The 18,969-nt window shown below is 44.4% G+C and overlaps 1 protein-coding gene across 4 annotated transcripts in view; it reads left to right on the top strand.

Annotated features, from left to right (window-relative positions):
* Positions 1–3,238: 3,238 nt before the first annotated feature.
* The window catches only part of paplna (papilin a, proteoglycan-like sulfated glycoprotein), a 45,518-nt gene continuing 29,787 nt past the window's right edge, over positions 3,239–18,969 (top strand). For all 4 annotated transcript variants that reach the window (XM_007893242.2, XM_042338049.1, XM_042338047.1 and 1 more), the window contains exons 1-2: positions 3,239–3,409; positions 15,105–15,220. In XM_007893242.2, the coding sequence (XP_007891433.1) occupies positions 3,344–3,409; positions 15,105–15,220 (182 nt within the window). In that variant the 5' untranslated portion in view covers positions 3,239–3,343. The remainder of the gene's footprint in view (positions 3,410–15,104; positions 15,221–18,969) is intronic.

Below are 18,969 nucleotides of genomic sequence, written 5' to 3' on the forward strand. Positions count from 1 at the left end.
TGTCTGCAACAACCAAACAGTTACATCAGTAAACAGGTTAAAAACAAATCTATAATTAATAAGAAGGCCATAACCTTTTAATGCTGAAAATTAGGACATTTTTGTTTATCAAGGAGAAGGGAGTTTCCCTCATCTGGTGTCCTAGCCAACAATTCTTCCCCCCAATAAAATTGATCACCCATTCCATGACTGTTTGGTGGACATTTCTGTGCGCAACTAGCTGCCGCGTTTCACTCACAAAATACACAGTCACTCCATTTTACAGTTCATCTTGTGAAGCGCTTTGAGATTTCTCAGCGATATAAGGCGCTAAATCAAATACAAGGATTATTATAAATGGCACAGTGATTCACCTATTGGCAGGATGTGGATCTACACCTTTGATTCCCTTACAGTGCCCTCCAAATCTCTATAATGTGCTGTCAGGGTCAAATGCCATATGCAATCTGAGCAATCCCACCTGTGAGGGGGGTGGGGGAGAGAAGAATGGAAAACCTAACAAGCTAGCTCATCTGCTGCATCTGAGCAGAGGTGCTTCTAAATTCTGGCAGAAAAGGTAAAGAAGGATTTAGTTGTGTGACATATTTCTTTCACTTGCAACCAGAAAGCTGTGCTCACAAAGATAAGGATCAAATACAAGGCAAAGTCATACAAGGATTATTATAAGGCAAAGTTATCAGGCAAACAAATTGGATTGATGCTTGTAAGTATTATTAAAAGGAGGGGGAAAGAGTGAGCAAAAGAATGAAATTAGACCAGGTGCTTCATATGGAGAAAAGATGGGGTGAACGGCCTGTTTAAATGCGATTATATGCTGATATACTCAGAATTGTATATTATATTCTGATACACGTATTGATGGTTTTGTAATGGATTTCCAGTAAAGTCATATTTGGAGAGATATTAATCAGTGAGACTGTGTGTAGATTTTAAAATTAATGGTGCTTTTGGTAGTTATTTGCAGCATGTTCCTTCTTGAAAAAAATGCCCTGCCCTCCTATATAAATTTTAAATTAAATTTTTTTGCTGTCTTCTGGCACAGCTCTTTATACTGGGCGTTGTCTGTCTAAACCCATTCCTGTTCTCAAACTACGCCCCATCTCCAACCTCCCTTTCCAAGGTTCTGGAACGAGTCGTTGCTTCCTAGCTTCCCTCCGTCCTCTCCCGCCACTCTCTTCACGAACCCCTCCAATCGGGTTTCCATGCCACCCACAGCACAGAAACAACTCTGGTCAAAGTGACCATCTGCAACCAGGGCTCCCTCTGTCTCCTTAACCTCTCTGCTGTCTTCGATACCGTTGACCACTCTATCTTCATCCACCACCTCTCCTTCTCACCTCAACTTACATGGTTCAGTCCTTGACTGGTTCAGATCATACCTCTCACGCCATCTCCACTTCATCTCCACAAATGGTTTCTCTTCTAGCTCCCACGCCATCTTATGTGGCGTTCCTCAGGGCTCTGCCCTTGGTCCCCTCCTCTTCAATGACTATATACTCCCTCTTGGTGACATCATCTGCAGACATGGGATCAACTTCCATATGTATGTGGATGACACCCAACTCTACCTCTGTGCCTCCACCCTTGACTCCAGGAGACTGCTGTCCTGACAGAATGTCTGTCAGACATCAAGTCTTGGATGAGATCTAACTTTCCTCAGTTGAACGTCAACAAGGACAAGACCCTCCCGATTGGCTCCCGTCCACACCTTGGGCGCTGACAGCATCACCATCCAAAGATGCACACTCCACCTTACTAAGCCAGCCTGGAACCTTGGCGTCTTGTTTGACCCTCAACTATCCTTTCTAGCCCACACATATTCCATGACCCGCTCTGCCTTCTCTCATCTCCGCAACATCGCCCGGTTCCACCATTGTCTCACACCGCAGGCCGCCGAAACCCTCATACACGCATTCATAATATCTAGGCTTGAGTCTGCAAACTCGCTGCTTGTCGGCCTCCCCAACTCCTCCCTCCATAGGCTGCAGATCATCCAGAACTCTGCTGCCCATCATCCAGAACCCTGCTGCCCATGACCTCTCCCTCACCAGGCCCTATCACCCCAGTTCAAGATCCTAGTCCTCACCTTCAAAGCCCTCCATGACCTCGCTCCCCCCTACCTCTGTGACCTCCTAACCCCCTATCAACCTGTCTGCTCCCTCCCTGTCTGCTCCCTCCCTCCAATCAGCAGGCTCCGACCTACTTCGCATCCTCACCCGCCCCACCATTGGCGGGTGGGCCTTCATCCACTCTGCCCCCACCTTCTGGAACTCCATCCCCCAGTCCCTCTGCCTCGCCCCCTCCCTTGCCTCCTTCAAGACCCATCTCAAGACCCTCCTCTTTGACCGTGCCTTCAATCACCTTTTGTATCATGTTGTCGAGATGGCTCATAGCTCGTCACACGATGTTAAGTGCATTGATCGTGTATTTTGTCAGTGGATATGGCAGCCAATTTGCGGGCAGCCGCGCCCCACAACTTCCCATTGAAACCAGTGAACAGTTTCGCTCCTAATTTGACCTGTGATCAGATTCTGCGGACATGACGCAGTTTGTGGCTGCGTTTGTGACTGTCACCTCCTTCCAATTCTCCATTCGAAAGTTAAGTGTCATCGCCTCAATGTTTTGCAGTGCAGTGTTCCTTTTTTTTTTGAAAAGAAATAAGATACGAAATAAAAAATACGACAATAATCCTTGCATTCAATAAAGCGCGTCGTCACGGGACCTCAAAGCGCTTAGCGGGATTTTACTTGGAGGTGTAGTGACCGTGTACTTGTCGGTGAACAGTACAGCGGATCGGGAGCGACCCGAAGATTTAGTCGGGTGGAAAGAGAAGGTTAAGCACAAAGTGAGGAGGAGGAGGAGGAGGTGGAGGAGAAGGCACCTCCTGCTCTGTGGACTGTTGTCTCAGTGGCCTCCAACGTGCGCACTCCACCACATCACAAGCCCAAGTGAGGCCACTTCCGGAGTGGAGAGTAGCCTTCAGCTGTGACCCCATCACACTGGATGGATGGGAATACTTCTTCCGCGCCTACAAAAAAAAAAGGAGTCCCTACTTTCCAAAAAAAAAACCCCGCACAAAAGTCACTCGTGTGTGTGTGTGTGTGTGGTGGTGGTGGTGGTTGGAAAGTGGGGTTGAGGGAGTGACCGAATAACTCGGATGTGTTTTGTTTTGGTGGAGAGGAGAGGGTGTCGGTGTCGGGGTGGGGGTGGGTTGGTGAAGAGGCCAATCCCCGAGGTGGAAGGAGCGAGAGGCGGTGATGGGGTTGGGAGTTGGGCACCGGGTTGCGCGGGACGTGGGCAGATTGCGCACAGTGCGAGTTGGCTCCAGGGCTCAGCGGCGGCGATGAAGCTCGCGGTCCTGTCCTCGCTCGTCCTGCAGCTGCTCCTGTTAGTTCTACCCTCTTCCTCTGTGAGTAAATACATACATATATATATATATATGTATATGTATCTATATAAATAATAGCTATATACGCGCACACACTTTTTCAGCTTTTTTTTTAAAGACAAAAAGAAAATTAAGCGCGAAGTCCCGTCATACAAATCCTTTTTTTTTGTGTGTGTGTGTGTGTGTGACTTGGAGTGCGTTTCGTGCGATAGGTATTGGAGGCTTTTTTTTAAATTTAAAAAGCCATTTTTTTTCGCGAAAAGTATTGTCTTACGTTATATTAAACACTCTCTGTCACTCTCTCTCTCACACCCACACACACACACACATGTACAGCACTATGTGCAGCCTGACCAAAAAGTCGTGATAACTACCCTGTTATCTAATTATTTCTATATATATATATATATATACACACACATATATATATATATATATCATTTAAGATTTATTAGACATTGTAATGGTGTCACGACTTTTTGGTGGCGCTGTACTTGTACTCCCTCAGTGGTAGTTTAGCGACACAAAGCCGCTGTCCCACCTCACAGTGATCAATGCCCAATGTTAACATTGCGAGGGTTATTTTTATTTATTATTCGTATTCTTATTATTTATCATGCTATTAAAACCCGTATCAGGTGTGAGAGGCGATCTTACTTGCACTGTTACTCACTCGTCGGAAACTTAACGTTTTCCACTTGGACCCGTCCCGTCCCGTCCGTCCGCCCCCCCCCCCCCCCCCCAAAAAAAAAAATGATTTAAAATCACATCGGGGGTCCCCGAGTTCTTCACCCAGTCAGGGCGCCGCTCTTGAGTCCCGTTTGCGCCTTCGCATCGTCGTGTCGTGTGCTGTTCTGTCTTGGTGCTGGTGGTGGTTGTGTACAGGTGAGTTACCCATAACGACGGCGAGACTGACACTCAACGAGCAAGTCTACCCCTGAAGAGTGGAACCTCATTCTCCCCCCTCCCCCCCCCACCACCTACCCCAAGAGTTCCAGAGTTTCGGGGCGTAGTGGCAGAAAAAGTGCGGCCACTGATGGTGGAACGAAGGCCACGACGGACAAGCAGGAGGCCGGAGCTGGTTGAGCGGAGGCGGGGGGGGTGGGGTAGTGGGTTGGGGAGCGAGGAGGTTGGAGAGGTTGGGCGGCGCAAGGGCATAAAAAGATTTGAAGACGTGTAAGTGTAAACTGTTAAATTGCGTGCTCGTAGATAACCTCTGAATCCTGCGACTGTGCACCGACCGACACATTTTGAAGAGCTGAGCTTTGAGCAAACTATAAGGGAGCGAGCCCAGAGTGACGTCAGCTAACTGGCATGACGCTACAGCGTGTGTGAATGGCACCACCATGCCAACTATGCTGTCTATACCCTTTCCTCCCCCCCCCCCCTCCCCCACATTGTTAATTGCTGCCAAGATTACAGCAACACTCCAGCAAAATGTAGCGTTAGAACTCTGTTTAAAGTGTTCCTACCCCTGAGGCCAGAGTACTGTGTGCTGTGAGTACACCTGTCTGGCTAATTGCCAGGGGAAATTTTCCCCCCCTACTCCCTGCCCCCTCCCAGCTCGTCCAGCCAGAATTTTTTCCAAGCAGTGTGTGTGTGTGTGTGTGTGCGCGCGTTCCGTTCCCCGGTAAGGCATCAACTGTGAAATTGACTATAAGCAGTTGAAGTAGTTCAGTTTTTAACAACCCAGAGAGTGCACCAATTGAACATCAGAAAAGACGAATTGAACTTTTCCAAACCGCATTAGTGAAGAGCGGAATACATGAAGTTCCTGTTTGTTTACCAGATGAAGGGTTTAATGCATATGGCTCCAATTTGAGTGTAGTTTGATTTTTGTTCAAAAGTTTTATGCTAAATAGATTCTTACAAAATGTTGGTCAGACGGTTAGCAATGTATCAAACTTTGCTTCAATATGAACAGGATCATGATTGAGATTAATCTTTCATGTTCGTTGCCATGTATGATTGTCAAACTAGATGTGCACTGGTTGTTATTACATTTGCAAACAGAGTTAGTATTTGAGATACTTTAAGCATTCGTATTAACATATTGAACAGCGCACACTCTGTTTTTGGCTCATTGTTCCCATTCTTGTTTGCACCACCCTGATCGTGTTACGTGCCTTTGAAACTGAAAATATTTTGCTGCTATTTATGGTTTATTAGGATCCTGGCCTTGCAGTTTTTGTAAGCTACACTGATCACTGACTCTTTTGTCAAGGAATTCTCTTTGGCTTCTGTGAAGACATCTCACTTTTGTCCGCAATCATTTGCTGCTGTCAGTTAATTAGAACTGACCAATTTTAAAGGGGACTCATCCGTAAACTTCATGTGAATGCAAAGTGCACATCAGGTTCATATAACAACAACAAATTACATTTGTATAGCGCCTTTCACGTTGGGGCTGGCCAGTCAGGGATTTGGACCCGAGCTAGGGGTTGGGAACAGGAGGGGTGGTGGGTAGGGGTAGGAGGGCGACTTAGAGGAGGGTCTTGAGGTAGGCCTTGAAGAAGGCGAGGGAGGGGTGAAGCAAAGGGACTGTGGGATGGAGTGCCAAGGGTGGGGGCAAAAAGGCTGAAGGCCTGACTGCGGATGGTGGCCGGGCTGAGTTGGGACTTGGAGCAGGCAAAAGCCCACTGAGTGGATGGAGCGGACAGGTCTAATATGGAGTGAGCAGGGGACAGAGGTAGGAGAAAAAAATGGTGTGAAAATGCATAATTTTTCTCAAAAGCACAATACGTACATTGCATCCCATTAGTTGGCAAGTTGTCTTGCCTCCTATTTTCATCTTTCCTGAAGTCATGTAGTCATGATAGGGAACAGTAAGCAGACACTCTATGGCATTTCATGTTTAAGGTTAGATGGTGAGTGTATAGAGTGCATTTGCAACTCCAATTTTCTCCCTGCCCCCCACAGCTTCTCTTAAAGACATTGACTGTCCCCCCTTCCACCTCCGCAAAGGCACCTTATTCAAGTGGCCAATAGTTGCGTGTGATCGTCAGTGGGTGTTAAACCAATCCTGACGCTGTTCTTGTCTGATATCCGCACAAGTGCACTTTACATCAAACTCTGCTGTTTGATCGGAATTTCTACATTTAAGCTGTTCAAGACCTCAGTGAGTCAGTTGTTGGGGCATCGTAGGTGAATCTGACATCTGTGCACGTGGACTTTGCAGGAGGGGGTCACTGAACATTAGCCTGTAGTGGAACAATGACTGACTTTCGTTTGTACCAACTTACACAGCACAGAATTAATTATAACAAATTACATTTGTATAGCTCCTTTCGCATCAGGAGGACATCCCAAGGTGCTGAACAGTCAGGGATTTGGACCCGAGCTAGGGGTTGGGATCAGGAGGGGTGAAGGGTAGGGGTAGGAGGGTGAATTTGAGGAGAATCTTGAGGTTGGCCTTGAAGAAGGCAAGGGAGGGGTGAAGCAAAGGGACTGTGGGATGGAGTTCCAAAGGATGGGGGCAGAAAGGCTGAAGGCCTGATTACCAATGGTGGGCGGACTGGGTTAGGACTTGAAGCAGGCAGGAGCCCACTGAGCGGAGGGAGTCCAATGTGAACTCTATTGCTCAGTTCACATTGGAGGGACTGTATTTTTGATGAACTGAGCCAATGGGGGTGTGTTTGGAGCTGAGAGAGGTGAAACTCCTCCAGATCCCAACCCCCAGCTAATCCCTGACAGTCCAGCACCTTGGGACATCCTCCTGATGTGAATGGCGCTCTACAAATGTAATTTGCTGTTGCTGTTATTTTGTACAATGAAAAAAGCAAAATGTTCTTTTATTATCGTTTTAAAATCGCATTTGCTAGATCTTCTATTGAGAGTGATTTATTTGGTCCAACATAACCTGGGGTTCATAAGTGGGTTTGTTCCTCCCCTCCCTCCTCTGTAAGGGAATCATTTCAGCATATCTAATGGTCATCAGGATCTTTTTAGAGAACATTTGTGTTTAATTTTTATTTCTGTTAAGTATTTGCTATTGGAATAGAATCCTTCAAGTCTCTTGAAAAGGACAGAAACTTGAAAAAGATGATGAATATTAAAGAGCGTGTGGAGACTGGGATGAGACTCTGTGAGTCATGTGAAGGAAAAATACCAGCTCAGACTTGATGGGGCTAAATGCAATAGCCCGTTAGTGCTCTGAAACATCTTATGATCCACTTACAAATATCTTAGCAAGCTAAAGGAAGCAAACAAATCCAGCTAACCCCACCACTGTTAGGTAGAGGTAATCTGTACTGGCATTGTGTTGCAATGCAATCCCACCACTGCCACTCAGTTCCAAGGAGACCTTGTTCACTTTCCCCGATCCCCTCTCCCAGCTCCCCCAAGAAGGTCACCAACATAATAATGATAATACGACATTTGATGTAGCGTCATTGAGATGTCTCAAAGCGCTTCACCGAATATATTGTTAAGTGGAATGACTGTATTTTGTGGGCGAAATAAGATTACTGGAATGAGTGCAGAAATCCTGGCAATTTTCAGCCAGTCAAAGCAGTGTGTCCCTGATGGCTCCACCACACCCTGAAGCACTCGGATGCTTAAAGTCTCTGATGTGGTGACCCGTTAGCAGTGAGGAACTCATCAAAAGGAGGAATGTAACTGAGAACTGTTCCTAAAGGCCCATAATGGCATCCTGTGTTTGCTAATTACACACCGCAGGACAAGAGCACAGTTGATTGAAAAACTGCTTTTAATATACTGTAGTTATATTTTTTTTAAAAGCTTTTTTTAAAAAAAAATCAGAGCTCAGTTTAGTAATTTATCAATTACACAGTGAGGTGCATTCAGTTCTAGAGAATGCTTTTCCTTTTTTTAAAAAAAAGCCTGACATTTAGTATATCATTTTTTATATCAGGAGGCTGTCGTGAAACGCATCACAGTAATTTTCTGTAAAGTTTAGTGGTGGTGTATTTTGTTGTCAAACGCAGCAGACAATGTATACACAGCAATGTTCTGTAAACAGCCATGAAGTGAACGACTAACTCTATTTGGGGTATTATTGGCTGAGATACTGGAAGAAACTCCCTTCTCTTTTCAAATAGTGCCATAGGATCTTCAACATCTGTCTGAACAGGCAGATGATGTCTCATCTGAAGGATGCATCTCCAACCCCAACGTTGTATTTGAAGTGTCATCTTAGATTATGAGCTCAAAGGCTCAATGTGGTGCTTAAATCCACAACCGAGACAAGAGTACTATCAACTGAACCAGGCTGAAATGTTTACCAAGGAATGATGACAAGGCAGTAATCGCACCATTTTCCTATCACTCCTTTTGCTCCAGACTATTTTCCCTCACTCAATTTCTTAAAGTTGTCCTGGAATATCAACAAACATACACTGAAACTTATATTCTATTTAAGATGCTTCATTTCCAGCTACTGAGAACTCAGGTATCATTTCTGTTTGGCATTTCTGAAGTGCATTGTTCTTTTCTCTACCCTCTTTCTGCCCACTCCCCATCCCAGACTACGGTCTATGCCCCGAGAGCAAAGAAATGTACGTATTAGACTTTTATGATCCTATCTAATTAGGTAGAGGATGTAGCTGTGGGAATAGCTGTAAAATGACCCAATGGAAGTTTGTTTAAATAACCATTTCGCCTGAGGGGCTTTTGCTGGAAAACCAGATGAAAATCATCTCAACCTTAACTGGTAAAACAACTGAACCTTGGCTCAACTTTTCCCAAGTTGTTGTGTGCCAAGATTATAAGGCGAGTACAAAAGGGAAGTAAATAAATAATAATAATCCTTGCATTTGATGTAGCGCTTTTTCACGTCTTCTAGACGTCTCACAGCGCTTCACAGAATATACTGTAAAGTGAATTGACTGTATATTTGTGGGTGAAGCGCGGCAGCCAATTGCACACAGCAGTGTCCCAAACACAGTTGTGGATTGAAGTGATCAATTTTATTATTTTTTTCTTGAGAGATTATTATCAGGCGTGTGGAGTCAGGAAACTTGCCCAAGGTTTTGCCCTGCCGGGAATCGAACCCAGGTCTCTCACTAGCGAGGTGAGTGCTCTAACCACTGAGCTCCAGGACTCCTACAATGCATAATTGCAATACACTGTTTTGGCATTTTGAACTCTGCAGAAAAGATTTACAAACTTGCATATTTCAGTTTGGTGCATCTCCTCCCAAGATTGTAAGTGCGAAATTGCCTCTGTGACTTTGTACAACCCCTACCACCCCAGCCGCATCCTCCACTCAGCAAAAAACAGTCTGCTTTATGCTCCTCGTAGATAGGTGAGCTTTCAGCTATTCTATCTGGAACTTCCTCCTCAGTCCCTCCGCCTCTCCCCCTCCTTCCCCATCTTTAAAACCCATTCGTTTTTTCAGATTTTCTTTTTCTCTCTCCCACTACCTTCCTCAACCCCCTACGCGTTCCCAGCTCGAGTGCCCAGTTATCTGTGTGAAGCGCTTTGAGAGAGCTTCATGACAAGGAAGTAAATGTAAAATAATTATACAGATAAACTTCCAGATTTATGCTAAGTTTCTGGTTGAAAATATTATTCAAAGATATAGGGTGGGTGCAGACTGAGCTGAAGACTCCAATGGGCACAGTGGGTAATACTGGAAAGGGGGAATAGAAAAGTTCTCTGAAGGGGAATCAGTGAAGATTTGGATCATGTAGATTAATGGATGTTCTGCAGTCTTTTTTTGTTTTTACCTTAGGGACTGCTCAATGCATAAGTCATTTATTTTAACGCCAGTGGGAGGAGTGGACTGGAATTTTTCTGGTCTGTAGACTTGAGCCATATTGACCTCTTCTCATTCCATGTTTTAGATTTTCTTAAAGATGAATGTACTTTAAACCACAATTAACGTAGAATGTATTCTGGAAAGTTTTTTTATTTCCCTTCCCCCCCCACTTCCCCTCCCGCAGGCATTCTGTGGTATCACAAAGAGGTGTAAGTAATGACGTTATGTCTATTCAATCTGACTCCTTGAAGTTGTTCAGAGCACTTCTTCATGAAGACATGAAGAAATTATCAGTATCTTACTAACAGCCAAGCCGAAGTTTACTTACAATGTTGTTTGTACTCCTCCAACTAACTATCCTGTGTCAGTAAGTGAGGCTTAACTGGGTAACAAACAGAAGCCAATAGTTTGAACTGTAGAATGAAACAAACTAGCCTCTTGCAAACCCACCACCTTGTAATAACCTTAGGGAAGTTTATTGAGGGGCGTAGCAAGTAGTTTGACAACGCCCAACATCCCATTCCAAAGACATTGTATAATTTCGGAGGGTCGGGCTGGCAAGGGATAATGTGGAGGCAGTGAGGTTTAACTTTTGTACGATGTCATCTTTCAGACCTGCCTGTGTTTGATAAAGGCCTTTTCACTTTGGTTTAGCTGTCACTTTCTTGCTGAATATGAGGATAGGTGACTAGGTGTCATCCTGGCTCAGTTGGTAGCACTCATCTCTTGAGTCAGAAGTTTGTGAGTTCAAGCCCCACATTGAGACTTTAATTTAAGTCTAGGATGCCTCTTATGTGCAGTTCTGGGGCAGTCTTGCATTGTCAGAGGTGCCATCTTTCGGGTGAGATGTTAACAACAACAACTTACATTAATATTGCGCCCCTCAGGCAGGGTAGTGCCCAGAGCACTTTTGTTAAACCAATGTCTCGTCTGCTGTTAGAGATTCCATGGCACTATTTGAAAAGAGAAGGGACTTTCTCCTGGTGTCCTGGCAAACAATCTCCCAGATTAAGTTGGTCATTTGTTTCATTGCTGTTTGTGGGACATTGCTGTGTGTAGGTTAGCTCCATGTTTGCCTACTAAGTACACAGTCACTACACTTTACCATAAATCCCCTAAAGCGCTTTGAGATATTTCCTCAATGTGTTTAACTGCTAGAACAAGTGAAAGAATTACTATAATCTGGAATTTGCATGCTGCGAGTGGCTGAAAATTAGAGCCATTTTATGGTATATTTGTAGGGTTCAGATGATACACATCCAACTTGTGGCTCCTTGCAAGTTATCCATTTCCTGTTTCGTACTGTGTTGAGGTTTACGAGTGACTGTTTCTGCAGAATTGTTGCTGGGTTTAAAAAACACTTTTTAAACTGTACTAAAGAATTTTTCAAAAGGATAAATCCATTTTTTTTCAAAAATCTTGGCCGTCTTTCCCCTTCAGGATCTGAAACTGAAACGAGGAAGACTTGTGAATGCATCGAGTCAAACGAACTGATGGGGGATGAAGCACTTGCCCAGTTTAGATGCATTAACCAGTACCAGGTTGGATATAAGCTCTTGAGGTCATCTACCTGGGTCAGTGTTGATATGGAGTAAATTGCCCCTCTAACCAACCGAATGCTAACCAACCGACGGCGCAGTGTGATATTTGCCGTTTCCCACACCAGCCAGCCATATGGTCTCCTTTATAAGATTGTAGTTTAGTGCTGTGGTTCCAGTCAAAGAGAATGTGTGTTGAAGTGGTTGAAGCTTTACACTCAGGACCCCTCATAATGAGTGGTAGGAAGAGGAGACTCGCTACCTACTATTTTGGGCTGGAATCACACTCGCACTCAAAATGCACTAATTATTGCATCATTCAGCAGGATTTTTCTGTACAGTAGAACCTCACTAATCGGGTCACTCAAGTGATTGGGCAAAAGTGACCTACTTAGTGAGGTGACCCGATTACTGAAACAGATTGGGTGATTCAGGTCACTGAAGCAATGTTTAGGGCATTGGTAAGGATGTTGAACACTCAACGAGCATACAATCTCTTTAAAATAAGGCTTTGTCACATTTAAAGCAGATCTTAGGTTTCATTATTTAAAGTTCACATGAGAAGTTAAAATCATACAATGTTCATTTCTTGAAGAAAGAGTCCAGTGTTGTTTTCCTGGCTGCTGATTTAACCTGCACTGCCTTGGCCTACAGCTGACCCAAACTCTGCCACACCTCGAGTCCATGATCAAGGAAAAGTCCTTCACTTGTGCCAACAAACCCAGTGCATCAGCATAAGTGAGAGGGGTCTCTGATGTTGTCAGTTGCTCTTCCTGTGCTTTCTCCTTTGTGTCCTGTTCCTCAGTGTCCGTGGTAGAAACTCCTCCGTTAGATACTCCTCCCATCCCTTATTTAAGTCCTCAGTGGAGGCCACATCACTGTTGATGGCTGCATAATACTCGGCACCGAGGATAGGGGTGTCCAGTGACAGGTACTGACTGGCCTGAGACAACAACTGGTCAAGTGTCACATCATCAGGGTCCTCTTCCACAGGCTCATCCACACTAAAGCCAGCCTTCGCAAAGCACTTATGCACTGTTGATCTACGCACCATGGTTGACTGCTGAATTAATCTAGGTGACTGCATGAAGAACATTGATGGATTTTGTGACTTGTGAAAGCCTGTGCATCTTTGGCCGTCTCTCCAAGAACCATGCGTAGAAGACTCCCTCCTGCAGTGCATCTTGACATCTGGGTGATGGCTGGTCAGGGGCTGGAGAACGGATGTCGTGTTAGCTGGGAAAAACACTAGGTCAGAGTAGAAATGACCAGAAACAGCAGCACATGCCTGCCCTGGGCCCACATCTTTCTATTGAAGGTCTGAAGCCACTTCTGTAAAAATAAATAAATGGCACTTGCTTTCATTCCTTTTTGTTGTTGTACCATGTGACGGGAAGCTGAGTCTTGATGTTCAAATTCCTAAAGGCATGGAGCTTGGCAGCCTTCCCTATTACCACTGTCCATATCAAAATCTTCCCTCCATGTTGACTGTCAAAGACATGGTGATGTGGTCTTTGGATTTACATTAGAATACATTATACATTACATTAGAATATACAGCACGAAACAGGCCGTTCGCCCCAACTGGTCTATGCCCGTGTTTATGCGCCACGTGAATCTCCTCCTGCCCTTCCTCAACTAAGCTTTCAAGCATAACTTTCTATTCCTTTCTCCCTCACGTACCTATTTAGCTTTCCCTTAAATACATCTATGCTATTTGCCTCAACAACTCCTTGAGGTAGCATGTTCCACATTCCCACTACTATTTGCGTAAAGAATTTTCTTCTAACTTCCCTATTTGATGTATTTGTGACTATTTTATATTGATGGCCCCATGTTGGTCTCCCCCACATGTGGAAACATCTTCCCTATGTCTACCCTATCAAAACCTTTCATCATTTTAAAGACCTCTATCAGGTCACCCCTTACCCCCTTTTCAAGAGAAAAGAGTCCGAGCGTGTTCAGCCTTTCCTGATAGATATAACCTCTCAGTTCTGGGATCATCCTTGCGAATCTCCTTTGCTCCCTGTCTGGTGCCTCTACATCCCTTCTATAATGTGGGGACCAGAACTGCACACAGTATTCTAAGTGTGGTCTAACCAAGGTTCTGTAGAAGTTTACCATAACTTCCCTGCTTTTCATTTCTATCCCTCTAGTAATGGACCCCAATGCCTGGTTTTCCTTTTTTACGGCCTTATTAACCTGCGCTGCTACTTTTAGTGAATTGTGTATGTGTACCCCTAGATCCCTTTGCTCCTCTACCCCATTTAGGTTTTTATTTTCCAGTATGTATGTGACGTCCTTATTCCTTATTCTTTCTACCAGTGCAGCCATCACCACAAACTGAAAGGCTCCCGTCAGGGAGAGTCCTGAAAACAACCAGATTCATCCATATTAAAGATGTCCTGGGTGCACAGCCAGCTGTAATTTCAGGGAGTTTCTCTTTCCAGTTGTCAACAATAGCAGGCTCAAGGTCACCCTTTTCACCAAACACAATTGCAGATCCAATTTGTGTCTGGACTTGAAACAGCAAAGCCAGCGATTTGATGCCTTGAAGTCAGTCTGGCCAAGTGATGCTGCAAGGCTGAAAGCTTTCTGCTCTATCATGGCGTCAGACACAGTCATGTTGAGACCACGGGTGCACTGGAACCACTCCCATTTCAATTTATCAATGCCCTCATACTGAGAGTTCAAACACACATATTTTCTATCAGGCTGTTGATTTTCTTCAAAAGCTGTCATGTATTCAGCCTTCCTTTTGGGAATGCATCCAACTTGTGTTCTGCCAAGCTGCTTAGATCACAGCTGACTATAATTACGACTTGCCCTCACTGTTTTTGATTAAGTCCGTTCTCTCATGTAAGGGCAACTTCTTCTGTGGTGGCATGTTTACAGCACTTACCTAGAATTGGCCGCAGGAGCTCAGGTTAGGCCGCGGACACCAGGCGAAGTCGATTTCCCTCTCACACCACATCCGTGATCCCAACGCTCCCCGCACCATGCATGCGTGACCAGAGCCCCCTCCGCCCACAGTAGCAGCGTCGAGGAAACAGCGCGCGTTGTATTGTTGGAGTCGCCGGCTTCAAATGAGATATAAATACGAGGTCCGGTCTGCTTGTTCCAGCTGGCTGTTAAAGATCGCACTCCTCAAAAGAGAAGGGACTTTCTGCCAGTGGTGAACAGTCCTCCAATCAAACTGGTCATTCACTTCATGGCTTGTTCGTGGGACATTGCTGTATGCAAATTGCCTCATTCGCTAAAAATAATCATTGCACTTGGCAGTAAAAGTTTTGAGTTCTTTCACGACTTGATAATGTGCTGCATCAAATGCATGGATGATTTATTATTATTGTTGGAATGAATTATTTTTGATATTTTATCAGTATATTTTATCAGCACAGCTCACTCTGTACATGATCTGATTTATAAAGCACCATTTCCTGTTGATTGCATCCAGGCACGAAGGAAAAAGCGACAGAGTGACTACTGGGGTCCCTGGGGAGCCTGGGGAGAATGCAGTAGGACCTGTGGCATTGGGGTGAGCTTCCATGAACGCAGGTGTTTTTCCTACAGGTACGTAAAGTCATTGTGGTTTTTTATACTAAGCGATGAATCATAGACTCTTATAGCACAGAAGGAGGCCATTCAGCCCATCGTTCCTGTGCCGGCAGTTTGGAAGAGCTATCCAACAAGGCCCATCCTCCCCCCCACCCTTACCTCAAAGTACCTATCCATACCTTTTGAAAGCTACTATCAAATCTGCTTCCACCACCCATTCAGGCTGTGCATTCTAGATCATAACAATTCGCTGTGAGGATGGACCTTTGAGGCTATTGTAAGTAGATGAACGGAATGGCATTTAAAGAGGTGGAACATTTCATGTGATTATGTAGAATATGTGGTGCTGTAATTTGTATCAGCTGGAAGCTGAACAGTGTGTGCTGATGTCCCTTGAGGTATAGTTCTCTGTAAAGGTAATGATTAACCCAACTTTGGTGCAGCAACAGTAAACGGTTGATTGTTACTTTAGTGAGTTTTTTTTTCAGCTTGTTATAATTAGTAACTATAATAGGGAATTGTGAGTGAAGAGGTCCCCACATATGTATCCGCAAGTACTGCACACTGGACGTTGGACAGGAAGTTGGATTCTGATCCCAAAGCTCTTGACCTTGTGAATCTGGGGAATTTTGTACTCTAAACATTATACTGTTTGTTTTTTGGGGGAAATGTGCATCATTTCTTTCGGTGGTTTCAGCAGGAGTTGAGGACCGTCGCTGCTGGTTGGGTGGTGTCATTAGAATGGATGGGTGTGTGGTGGTGATCCTGGCAGCTCCATCAGCCCCGAGGGAGGGAAAATCGTATCGGGGGGATACGCTGGGGGTCAACCAAGAGCCAAACTGTTCTCATACACTTCGAGCTCTCGACAATCGTCAGGGGAGATGTGGGTCATACAAGCCATTAATACATGTGGCATTTTCTTTCAATAAAGAATCTGATGGTGCATGAGTCTACTAAAGTGAAGTGTATTTGAGTTCAACCATGATTTTAATGCAATGTTGACCAAATGTTGCACTGTTGAAAACTCCATAAAGGGTGAGCGGCTGTTCTGGGACCATGATAGCATAGGTCAACGACGACAACAACAACTGCTACTATTTATAATAGCGACCTTCACGCCAGGCGGCTTCTCGGAGCCCTTGAATGAGATCCTGCGGTAATGAGACTGGATCATCTCTACATGTTGGGTGTTTATGGTATGTGCTTCAGAGAGGCTGGTGAGGCGAGGCAAGGGGCTGATTGTCATAATTATTTTGGCTGATTTTACCTACATAGTGCAGACATGGTGAAGCTGTCTCTCACCACACTAACAAATCACTTACAAATGGGGTGAAAACGAACCCCACTTCTTTACCTCTCCATTTATTCTTTTGGTAATTATTCCTTTCGTATGTTCCTCCCTCTCTCTGCCCATGACCTTCACCAATGAAATAGGACATTTGGCCCAACTAGTCCGTGCCATATTCACACACTATGTAGGCTTCCTTCTTCTTCTCCTTTACCCCTCTATTTCCTTCTCCCTCATGGATGCATCAAATTACCTCTTAATAAGTCAATGTTTTTTGTTTCAACCACAGCTTTCGACAGTAAACTCTACATTCTTGTCACCCTCCAAATTACCTTCTAAACTCTATTAGACCTGCTGCTGACTATCTTCTATTTATGTCCTCTTGAGAAGTCCTCCCGCTCTATAATAATGTAATTTTGTTGTTTTGTTTTGGAAACAGCCTAACAGCATCCATCTTATCAAACCCTTTCATAATGGTGAACATAATTTTATAATATCGATTCCCTTCTCAAATGTCAACACTCTTAGAGAGAAAAGCAAAAGCCAAATCTAGACAATAAATTGCCTTTTCTTAATTAACTCTCTGCCTAATGCTCCTTTGAGTAGAATTCTGGCAGCTTTCCATCTCCTTTCTCAGCATGAGAGAGTGTATAATGTGAGGTTGAATGGAGGGGAAGGGGGAGAATAATAGCCAGAGTAAACAAGATGACCTATACCTGTAAATAAGGCTTGTGTGTGTGTGTGGGGGGGAGGGGGGGCGGGGAGGAAGGAGATAATTCTGGTTTCTGCTCACTAAATTAATTTTTTTAAAAACAAATTGGGTGGGACTCATTTTAGTGTTGAACGTACAAGAGGAATGCAGTGCACTGGGCACATTTCCAAAGCTATTTAGGTTTGGAGCCAAGTCACTGCTGTACACAGCTGGAACAAAATAATTCTCAACCATGTGAAGAGAAGTCATGGCCACCAAATAGTCTACTCATTGCAATTACTTGGCTGGTCTCCTCCTGTAGTAGTAGTATTAGTAATAATAATAATCCTTGCATTTAATATAACGCCTTATCATGTCATTGAGACATCTCAAAACAATTTACAGAATATACTGTAAAGTGGGTCGACTAGGTATTTCAAGTCTCGTCTTCAAATCCCTTCCCTCTCTGTAACCTCCCTACATCTCCGGCCTCCTCACTTCCCAAACCATCACCCGGTGCCTCCGCTCGACTACACCAGTGTCCTGTCGTCCCTCGCACCCTCCGCCCCACCATTGGAGGTCACACTTTCTGCCACTTGGCCCCAAAACACTGGAACACTCTCCCTCAATCCCTCCACCTTGCCCCTCTCTCTCCTTTTTCAAGTCCCACCTAATAATAATAATATAATAATCCTTGCATTTGATACAGAGCTTTTCACGTCTTCTCGACGTCTCAAAGCGCTTCACAGAATAGACTGTAAAGTGAATTGATCGTATATTCGTGGGCGAAGGATATTTGTGGGAAAACCTTCCTGGCCGAGGGCGCTCTATAAGTGCAAGTTGTTGTTGTATTTCTGTGTATTGCAACAGGTAACTACGTGGCTCAAGTAATCAAATGACCTGCATTGTCGAAGGAGATTGTCGTAGAGAATGGTAATTAATCTTGTGGTGCTTCACTCAAGACACTGCTTGTGTGTACTGAGCGTGTACAGTGTATTCTTTATACAGTGCTGTGCATGTTGCGACTTGGAATTGATGTTGTATCATGTATTGAGGTTGTTGGGTGTGCGAGGAAGAAATTAGAGATTTAAAAGTGTTTCTGGGTTTGGGAGTATAATGCAGATGGTTGGAAGATTCTTTGTTCAGCGTCTTTCATGTTAACGTTAATAGTAACCCCTGCATTTGCCTTTCGTGACACAGGGAGGCCTCAAAGGGCTTTTCAGGATATACTGTAAAGTGTTGTGACTGTATTTTGTAGGTAAATATTCACCTGAGAGAGGACCTCAGTTTAATATCTCATCCTACAGTGAAGTGCTCCCACAACTGGAGTGTCATTTTAGCAAATGAGCTCAAAGGCCCCAAAGTGGGGCTTGAAACTTTAACCTTCTGACTCAGAGGTGCAACTGCTGTTAGCTGAGTCAAGCTAACTCCTCTTAAGTTGAAATAAAGATGTGGTCACAAGCATAAGATTTAAGTGCACACCAACTTGCCATAATGTTAATTGGTTATTGTTACCAAGGTCTTTCTTTTTTGCGGTGCATTTATCCACTGAGCAACAGAGCTACACAGACCACGATGTTCCAAGGAGAACGTGTATTTGAGCAGGTGGAGACAGAAGCCCTGTGAAGTGCCTGAAGGGCAGCGATCCAGGAGACGTGGTTAGGTTATTTGACAACAAATAGTGATTACAGGGCGAAAGTAATATCCCAGCAAGCCTTAATAATGATTTGAGATTAAAAGCAATTGATTTAATCCACTGCAGTGGTAAATGTGTGGAACAGCAGT

Source organism: Callorhinchus milii, unplaced genomic scaffold (assembly GCF_018977255.1).
Source record: "Callorhinchus milii isolate IMCB2004 unplaced genomic scaffold, IMCB_Cmil_1.0 Scaffold9, whole genome shotgun sequence".
Taxonomy (NCBI): Eukaryota; Metazoa; Chordata; class Chondrichthyes; order Chimaeriformes; family Callorhinchidae; genus Callorhinchus; species Callorhinchus milii.